This window comes from Micropterus salmoides, unplaced genomic scaffold (assembly GCF_014851395.1).
Source record: "Micropterus salmoides isolate LMB-PRFRI ecotype aquatic unplaced genomic scaffold, ASM1485139v1 Ms_hic_scaffold_8, whole genome shotgun sequence".
In the NCBI taxonomy this organism is placed as follows: domain Eukaryota; kingdom Metazoa; phylum Chordata; class Actinopteri; order Centrarchiformes; family Centrarchidae; genus Micropterus; species Micropterus salmoides.
This window is the reverse complement of record NW_024044570.1, coordinates 7,657,514-7,667,814: the sequence shown is the minus strand read 5'-3', so window position 1 is coordinate 7,667,814 and position 10,301 is coordinate 7,657,514. Positions and strand designations below refer to the sequence as shown.

Genomic DNA, 10,301 nt, shown 5'->3' with positions numbered 1-10,301 from the left:
GCAATATGCTAAATGCTCTTTATTAAACACCCAGAATGCAGCTGAAATCAGCACAACACAGTTAATGCCCAATCTGTTCAATTAACTGAATAGATGCTCTTCTATAGATTGGGCGAATTTGTTTGAGACATCTCATATCTTAGAATGAAATTGTTCATTTTAATTTGATAAAATGTCGACATTTTGGTGATACAAGTTTTGCCCATCACTAATGAGCTAATATCATTGAATTACTGTTGGGAGTGATTTCAGTGCTTTTATCCATTTCTTTGCTAATAAAACTAATAAAAATCAGTTTTAACCCCAGGTTGTTTTTGTTTGGTTTTCACTCCCTTTTTGACAGGCTTCTGGCATAATCACTACATGTATTGGCTAGGCATGCCATTTATTTCTGTATAGAAGTTTATTCTTGCCAACAAGGACTAAGAGGAAAGCCAGATAACGATCAAGGAGGCCACTCATATCCAATGCAACTTCCACACTTCAACTTATGGACCACTGGATGTGGTTAAAAATGCAATCATTCCAATAAGTTTACCTTTGAGGTTAGATTTTGTTACATATGCCATATATTGTTTCGACAATGTTGTAGGGCTTCTTTTATTACAAAAAGGTTTCATACAATTTTAAGTTGTTTTTCTCTGTATGTCAGAAGCTTTCCAACATACAACAAAAAAACTGTTTATGAATGGATAGAGATGAATATCAGGCTTCCAGAGATATAACATCATATTAATTTAACATTATACACTTCTAAGGTGTATAATGTAGTGTAAAAAAAAAAAAAAATAGTTCAGTTGTTGAGTGAGCTGTGTACTTCATCTGGAAAGATGATGATGTGCCTCCTTTGCAGTTCAAACATCGATGTACAGACAACTATTCATTAGATTAATTTAGATACTGTGGAAAAATGTGATGTTTGTGAGGCAAGATCTGATGTTTGTGCTTTTTTCATACTTTCTAAACGGATTTATCCTCTGTGGACATTGGAGATACTGCAATCACCATAAAGAGTAAGTTGCCCTGAATTCAGCATGTGAATGACATCTGTGCATTCACCAAGGTATGACTGTGGTGTGACTTTTGATCCGAAATGATCTGGGCACAGGAGGTTAAACAGGCGGTTGGAATACTTAAATCCCTTAAATACAGGGCCTGTAACAACTTGCGTTGAATAAACTGCCTTATCAACTGCACTCCTCTGGAATATATTTTGTTGTCTGTTGTTCTTGTCAGCCATGTTCCCAGGTGTCTGACACTTTATATAAGAAAATATATGACCCCTCTTCACAAATACACAAAGCGCATGGAGCTTTCAGTACAGTATTCCCCCCAAGCACCATCCCCACACATTCATTAAGTATGCAGTTATGAAAAGCAGAACGCATATGAATATTGAAATGAATAATGTATGTTTTTGCTTTTGGCTATATCAAGATCTGAGTCAAACAGGCTTGATCTCGCTGCAAGCTTCAAGGAACTGCAAATGTCAGTTAGTTTTTTTTCTCCTTTAAATTTAAAATGTACACTATATGTGTATGTTCTACTTTTATTTATAAACATTTTAGCAGTGAAACAAAACATGTTAAGGCAAAGACGAAGGGACAACGATTTTGATTCACGGTCATGTAAATTGTGTTATATATTATATGTTATGTATTATAATATTCAAGCCCTGACACTGCAGACATATATTCAGTATTTTGTGCTCTCTTGCACACAGCTGTCTCACCAGTCAGTGCAACACAAAGTTAGCATTCATTCATTTAATCTCATTTCATTTTAAATACAATATATACAATACAACATTTGAAATGATACGTGTAAAAAAATATATGTCATCTTACAATACAGTACCATTTAGAGAACGATGGAAAGTAAAACAGACACCGAAACAACATCTTAACACTCTCGCTGCACTTAACAATATACAGCACATGTGAACTCTGAACCTGTTGTAAGGTAGTATCGGTAGGCTTCTACGTACACACCCAGTACAATTTCATTAGCAAAAGCTGAACACTAATTCATAGATCCTGACGTACAAAGTGGTACAGAGTTGTTTTATCCACTGAAAATGCTTTTGTTCATGCACTTTGTACATGCTCCACTGGAAGACAGCTCACATTTCAAATAACTCAGGATCCACACATCATATACACATTCATCACTTGCCTGGAGCTTTGGGGATCAGACCCTCACAGCCAATATAATTAAACAAACTTAGACAGTTACCTGCCTGCAAGTGATTCATAAACCTCTGCCCTTTTCTCACAGAGATCTGCCAATGCAGTTAGTGTTTAATTATTGACAAATTGACAAGATGGCCATTTACTAACTGTAAGTACACACCAGGAGGAGAAAACAGTTGTTTCTTAAGTATTAAGTGAAATGTACAGTATAATAGATCATGTGCACACTGTTCACTCAAGGCCTTAGTATGGATTGTGGTTTCCAAACACGCTGCTGATAGCAAAGAATGCTGTGCGCAGCAGTTTGATGACATCCAGTTGAGGAATTTATGCAGCTTTTGTTGTTATCCCCAAGATGTAAATCTGTCCATAAATCTGCAGCGTGCAGCTAGTTTTGGCTGGCATCTTATTTCAAATAAAGATTAGACAGCAATTTCTCCTCCAGAAATATCAGCCTCACAACACGGTTGCTCTACTTGGGCATGAGGCGTATCAAAGCTATCCATTACACTTGTAAAGCAGCTAACTGCCCTGCGGTGACATCATGTGTTTAAAGCTCATAAGCAGGTAATACTAGGCTGAAGTGGTACCATGGTGTGCGTCATAAAGAATACCACACATGCTGCACAAAGTAGATTGTGTTTCTAAGCATCATCCATTCAAACAAGATCCCCTCCAAGGAGCTGATCCATGGAGGTCATGGAATCATTCACCAACATGAATGCCGACATTTCAAGGGAAATGCTGAGGAAAAACAATAAGTATTGTGAGGTGGTGGGCATTTTAATTTCATTTCAGATAGTACATGGGGGATTTGCTGAGGAAGGCTTTCGAGGTGGCGATACAAGCCAATCTTCGAAAGGTCTTGATCTGTGACACTGAACAAGACCTTGAGGGAAAACATGGAACAGGTGGCTATTGCAACAGCAGAACAAAGGTTCACAAAACTGTCACAGCATGCTTAATGACGATCTGCTTCCACCTCACGTTCCTAAAGAACGCCAGTGTTATGTAAACATTTGCCTCTTTATTGCATTGTTGAGTGATTTCTTAATGCTATTTCATTGTAGAAATGATTCTGAACATGGGTCACTGACAGTTACAATTGAACATGGAAATGACGTGGTTATTTTCAAAGAACGGCTCAGAATTGCTTTGAGCATCATGGTGATGATGTGTTAACATGTGCAGCACTAATTCTTGTGAATGTTCGCTGCTAAACAACATAAAGCAAGGTGGAGAATTGTAAAAGGATCTTCAGAAGAAAGCCAATCAAGTTTCCCCAAAGCAGCAACAGACTGTATGAACTGAGAGCAAAGATCACAGAGAGGCAACCATGTAGGAGCAGAAACATTGGAGTTGTGGGAGTGCAACACTGGGGAAAGAACGAATTGAGATCCTATAGCTTCAGGGGAGATGTTGTTTTGCTGGTGTAGAGAGTGAGGCAAACACAGACCAATTTACTGGGGGAAAATTGTGCTGTGGTGAAAAAAAAGAGACCTAAGAGCAGACCTGGCCCATTCTTCACTGTGCAATCTAATCTCAGCTCTTGGAGAAGATGGGTGAAAACAAACATTGTTCTCCTGTCAGCAACCCTGATGGAACATACAGTGCAAGTAAAAGAGTTCAGCCCACTCACACACACCCACCTCAAACACAATGAAGAAGATGATCAAACTGGGAAAGAATATTTAAAACTGAAAAAGTTAGGTGTGATATGATGAATATTCAAGGCAACAATGACCTCGGATACTTTCCTGGTGGGTTTTCGAGGAGGAAAATGGGGACATTCTCGGAGGATCTCATCGCTACACTTTTGCAGGCTCAATATCAGTCATGAAAAATGGCTAAAGACACAGTAGCTTTAATTGTTATTTATGGTATTTTCAAAGAGAACCTCACGCTTCATAATTGCTATCCATTCCCCATTTATAAATAATTAGTCGTGCATAATAATATTGAGAAAAGCAACAGTGGTCAAGTATAATAAAATAAACAAACTGTACTAAATCAGAAATTTGCTCTTCCCTAAGTGAGATTTGTCTTAATTCCTCACTTGAAGCACTTTTATGAAGAGGTTTCAAAATATTCATAAATGATCAGTTAATTTCATCATCCACTAATGACTTACAAATATGTCTTCAAGGTAGGGATGGGTGATATGGTTGAAATTAATATTGTGATATGTTCCTTTGATACTTTCCTGGTGGGTTTTCAAAGAGGTAAATAATTAAGGACCAAATGGGGACATTCTCACAGGATCCCAGGGCTACACTGTTGCAGGCTCAAAATCAGTCATGAAAATTGCACAGACACAGTAGTTTTAATTGGTATTTACGGTATTTTCGAGGAGAACCTTACGCTTCATAATTGCTATCATTTCCCCCCATTTATAAATAATAAGCGGTGCATGATACTTATAAAAGCAACAGTGGTCAAGTGTAAAAAAATTAAGAAAACTGAAGTAAGTCAGTAGTTTGCTGTTCCCTAACTGTGATTTGTCTTCATTCCTCACTAGAAGCACCTCTGAAGAGTTTTCAAAAACATTCATAAATGATTGGTTCGTAGCATCATCCACTAATGACTTACAAATATGTCGTCAAGGTAGGGCTGGGCAATACGATTAAAACTAATATTATATTGATACTGATATATCACAATATGGAAGATGCATGCACAAACATATGAACACATTTAAAATGATAAAATTGATGTTCAATGCAATGAAATGTGTTTCACTGTTACGCTTTACACCAGACAAAACTCTTTAAAATTTGTAAAACAAAACCATAGACCAAAAACCAAAAATGTTAGTCCATCTCTTATTTCATTCTGTGATCCTTACTCTTTCTGTGCCTCTCAACTCAGAGCCCATTCATCCCTACTGAAAACATAAATCTTAAAAAACAAGTCACAGATATATTGTTTTGAAAGGCTCTGTAATTTCCTAAAGGAGTTGGCCACTGTAGCTTTTAGCAAATGTTACTCAAACAGGAAATCAGCAGTGGATTCATACAAATTTGGTGCTTTAGTAAGTATTTACAGCAGAATAATGATGGATACAGGGTTGAAGGTCTAGTACCGAAACATTGTGTCAATATGTATTTTTTGCAAGTTTGACAGTGTGCGAGAGTATTAACAACCTTGAGTTTTCCCTTTGCTAAGGGGCTGACTCAAAATCAACTGCAGTAACCAAGTTTATTGTAATGAAGTAACATGCCACCCAATAAAACACTGATTTTAATAGTTTTTGGACAACAGCAATGGAGTTCTATGACACAGAGGAATATCAGACTTTGGCTACATGGCAACACTTGTTAGTAGGATCAATTCATTGTTGGTTTTGGTCTTAATAGGATTTGTTGATAGAAAGAAAAATATAGAATATTGGAAGCCTCATCCTGGAGAGAAGAATGCTGTAAAACAATAACATCCATTTATTATATCTATGTAATACAATATCACTTAAAGTTGGAAAAACATAATACTGAATTATCGCCCAGCCCTATGATAAGGATAGCTATCAAAAGGTTAAATAAAAAGTATTATGTAACATTTAAGAAAACATACGTTCATGAATACTCTGAGGTAAGTTGAACAGTCCTTAAGAATGACTGGGAAGATGCACTACTAAGGTAACAACTTGCAGGTATAAAAAACTATAGATTGATTTGGCAATCAAAATTATTATAATAAATACATACAAAATGAATAAATAAACCCAGGAAATACATACATCAGTAAATAATAATAAAAAAATCTCCCTCGATGACAAACTAAGAGTCTTTATCTATAGTTTTCATTGGCTGGGGGGTTGTGTAGTCCATAAACTTATACTTCTAATAATGAGCCATTCTTTCTGACTGGCTGTCACAACAATGCGCACACACTCAATGTCAAAGGCAATTTTGTGGTCTACATCTTGAACCTCAATGTTGCCATTTTTAAACTCCCCTAATGTGATGTAAGATGAACACTGTTTGCCTTTTTTAGTCCCAATTAGTTTCTCTCCTACTTCCAGAGCTCCGTGGTGGAGAATGTCATTCTGACGGTCATCAGAACCAGTAGCAATTTTAATCTTACATATTTTGGTAGATTTATTAAAGACAATAACAAAGAAGTCTCCTGTGGAAGGAGGCTTTCCCCAGAAGTATTCATCCACAGTGCTGTAAGCCTTGGTGGCATCATAGTTTTCAAAGACATTGATGTTTGTGTAAAGGTTGGCAGGAGGATTGTCAGGAATGTCTATGGAGTCTTCTTCAAAGTCATCGTCCTTCAGCTTGTTCTCTGCTCCTTTGTAAGAGGAGTAGTAGCCCATGTGCTGGAACAGCGAGGGCTTGAACCGGATCACGTCCTTCTGGGCCAGCAGACCCCTGAAGTGGATGAGGAGCCAGTCACAGGGCATTTCCTGGTAGAACATGAGGAGGAAATGAGCAAGACGTGGCAGGTCTTTGGAGTGGTACAGCTTCCCGATGTAGCCCAGCTTGGAGAACTCCAGCATCACCCAGTAGGATCCTTCTCTGGAGGTGATCACCTTCTTCAGCGCCGTCAGGAAGTTCCTGGAGCAGCGAACGTCATCCTCTAACATCATGTAGAAGTGAGAGAGGTTTGTGCAGAAGTTGAGGAGGAAAGCGTAGTCCACGTTCTGCTTAGAGCGGAAACGGACCCGGTCCTCCGGGTCGTTGTAGTTCCTTTTCAGTCCATTCAGAGATGGATAGTACTCCTCAGGGGCCTGGATCACCAGGAGGCGTCCGGCTATGATGTGGTGCGCAAACTTCCTGGTGATTTCCTGCACCAAGTTCTCACACCAGATAAGGTCAAAGTCTGCCAGGTGGACCACAACCACAATCTCTTTCAGTTCCTCGTAACTGGACTGATCAAAGATGGATTTGATCGTCTCCAGAAGGTAGTTTCCTCTTTTTCGTTTGACTGATGACAGTCCAATGGTAAGATACTCTGTGAACAAAAATGAGCATTTAATTTTATAATGTAAACAGAAATGCTTGAAAATGACCAGTTTTAAGAATATTGTACAGACATACAATGACAGGTTGGAGAAGATTAATCATTTCAATCTCATGACTTACATTTGACCTATGATTTAAGCATGAATGGTCACTCTTGACCTTGGGAATAGTAGTTTGACAATATAATCTTAATTTAAGGTCCTAATACAGACATTTTTGGTACTTACAATTACATCTCACACATCTCTCCAGTTGATTTCCTCACATACACAACTACCTATTATCAAGTGACCAAAGCCCCACATACTTAGGTCACATGATGACTGAACAAAGTCCTCCCACTACTGAAGACTGTGAGAAGCAGTTGAAAGCTCTTGAAACAGCTAGTAAGTAGACCTTGAGTTATAGATAACTTTGTCAAAACCGCAGTATTTTGCCACAAAATGTGTTGTTAATACATTTTTCATTCAGGAATATTTATGATGAAACATTTATTACAGTTTTATAACCAGTGGTTTTCTGTAAATACTCCTGGCAAACATTTTGTTGTTCCAATCTCAAATTAGAGTGTTGTGCTCACTGTTGGTAAAAAAGTCAGTGAGTAAATCATGGTATAAAGAGTAGGGCATAGTGTTTAATTTTCAGGTAAAAGATCCTCTGTGGTATAGTTGCATTTTATTCCTTGAATCCCCACATCGCATATTTTAAGTTTAAGTTCTAATTCTCAAATCATGACTTACTTTAACTCCCTCAAGCTCATGAAACTAGTCAATGCAAATTCCTCTTTAAACAAACACTAAACTTACTCTTGCGGTTCAGCGGGGTTCCAGCAAGATAACGATATGTGACATTAATGGTTCCAGAGAAATTACTGAGGTCTCTGAAGGTGTGAACGTATCGTTCTGAGCTGGGAGGGTGGGCGGATGTTTCCCTAAGCTGCCTTTTATCCCCTTCCTGGAACACAACATGAAAAACACAACGTTACCTCACATTATGAACAATAGAGAAAATAAAAAAACACATACAAGCTGTCATAACTATAACAAAGAAACGGGACAGGAATGTAATCTTGAAATTTTCAATTACTACTGTAAGTAATTAAAATGGGGAATACCCAGATGTTTTTTTCTTAAACTTGCCTCTAAAATTCTGTACAAACTTGAGACAATATGTGTTTTGATTTGGCTGAGCTAACCCTCGACGTTTGGAGACGAAAGGAATCTTAAAACCTCTCCAGGCAGTTTGCGTAGTCGAGCAAATGGACTTGAGAACCAGCACCAGGGAGCTGAAAATCTGAACTACCTCTTAATAATTTAAATAACAAACACTGATAATGTACTGTGATCAACAAGTTTTGATGACATCATGAATAAGAAATAAATCATCTGAATGATTTCAACTTGGGTCCATGTTATGAAAATTTAAGCATCTTTCCATTAAAAACATGCAATTCTAAAAGAGACAACAAGGGTGGAGCAAACAAACACATTTTGTTTCAGAAATTTGGTCAAATTTGTTGTTCAGACATGAAGAAGGAATACAAATAGTATGCGGGTAACTAATCTCAATTTCTAATTTGGGAAATGCTTACTGAAACATACACAGCATAAATCTACTAACCATCACATAGCCATCTTCAATGTAGAGGTTCAGGAAGAGCAGGAAGGTAATGAGGAAGCCAAGGAACGGAATAGTGGAGCGTTTCCTCAGACACCTCATCTTGTCCAGGGATTTCCACACCAGCCTCATGCTGTACACGCTCTCACTGGGATCTGCATGAGAAGAACATGATGACACTTTAGACTGGCATGCTTTGAATGTTGTCTGTCTGTCGAGTTGCTGCACGCAAATAATTTGTCTTTTTATCAAACATCAAGAAATTGTGGGAGAATTATTTTCAGGACCATACAACCGTATATGATGTAATTATCTTCCACTAGCATCATATTTTTCTTAAACAGACATCTAATAATGTGTGATAGAGTGGTGTTTTTTTCCTTTTCAGGAAAAGAAGTGGACAAAATCCACTGATTGGCAAATCACGAGAAACTAAAGGCACTGCAAGACATAAAGGATAATAACATGCCAAACAATGCATTACTGATGTAAATCAAATGTACATGTGTGAATATGCGTGTCTCTATATGGGTAAGTGTGGGTGCATATGTGTATGTATACATATGTATATATATATAATTTTTTTTTTCTTCTCCCTTCTGTTTGGTTTGACTATGCATATCATGCACTCTGGACCTGGCTATATTGTATATTAATGTCTTGAAAGCCCATGCAGGCTGGGTGTAATTATACGCATGACACAATTATAAAACATTATTCATGCATTCATGTACTGTCATTCTTCACTAATAATGAAAATATATATCAATTTGGTAGTACTTGTTCAATGTATCCACATACTGGTATGCACAGCTGTGAATGGTGGTTCTATGGTCGTTGGCCAGCATTTCTATACATTATTAAGAGATGCTTCTGGCTGCTCTTATAGTTTCTCCACTTTGTTGTGAAAATTTTACTTTTCCTATTTATAGATTGTAGACTATTATCACACATATTAACATATTGAATAATGTTATGTTATATTATTGTTCCACAATATGTTTCTCTCTTTTATAAATAAGAACCAAACATTTGTTGAACAAAGTTAAATAATAAAATTTTCATGGTGTCGGTGCAGCCTTGTTTATTTACTGTGTGCATTGAAACAGCATAAAGATAAAGATATGTTTTTTTTACGCAGAAAAGATAGTCTGTTAACTTTTCTGATAACTACATCACTGCATAACTCAAATGTTCAGACAAGTGTAATATTTGGTTACTTGTGATGCTATGTGCAATTCAAAAATATTGCTGCAGTTTCTAATTTAGTCATGGATGTCCAGATGTGGCATAGTTATAAGGTACTTGGAGCAGAGCTGTTTTACAGGATAGCTCTGCCTATGAGGCCATGCTTCTTGCCTTGCTTTTGACAACATCAAGCTCTAGCCTGGCCTCTCTCACACAGCTGGCTGTTTACGCCAAATGCCATGAAAAAACACTTTAAAAAACTCTTAGAATTCTTTTAGAAATTGCTTTTGTTGGAGCTTTCTTGTAACTAACTCTTTGATGTCTTGATCAATTTTAA

The 10,301-nt window shown here is 37.3% G+C and overlaps 1 protein-coding gene across 1 annotated transcript; it reads right to left on the bottom strand.

The window, feature by feature from the left end:
• Positions 1-1,761: 1,761 nt before the first annotated feature.
• Positions 1,762-8,927, bottom strand: mgat4c (mgat4 family member C). The gene is made up of 3 exons (XM_038707209.1): positions 8,780-8,927; positions 7,966-8,113; positions 1,762-7,148 (listed from the first exon to the last, which is right to left on the bottom strand). Exons 1-3 carry the CDS (start codon positions 8,906-8,908, stop codon positions 5,992-5,994), a joined length of 1,434 nt encoding a protein of 477 aa, XP_038563137.1. The 5' UTR covers positions 8,909-8,927; the 3' UTR covers positions 1,762-5,991.
• Between the last annotated feature and the right edge of the window lie 1,374 nt (positions 8,928-10,301).

Excerpts from the sequence above, each read along its gene's own strand:
- mgat4c (XM_038707209.1), bottom strand. The coding sequence starts at position 8,908 with ATGAGGCTGGTGTGGAAATCCCTGGACAAGATGAGGTGTCTGAGGAAA. Across the intron at positions 8,114-8,779 it reads TTGAAGATGGCTATGTGATG|GAAGGGGATAAAAGGCAGCT; the intron begins GTTAGTAGATTT and ends GTTGTGTTCCAG. Across the intron at positions 7,149-7,965 it reads AACCCCGCTGAACCGCAAGA|AGTATCTTACCATTGGACTG; the intron begins GTAAGTTTAGTG and ends TTTTGTTCACAG.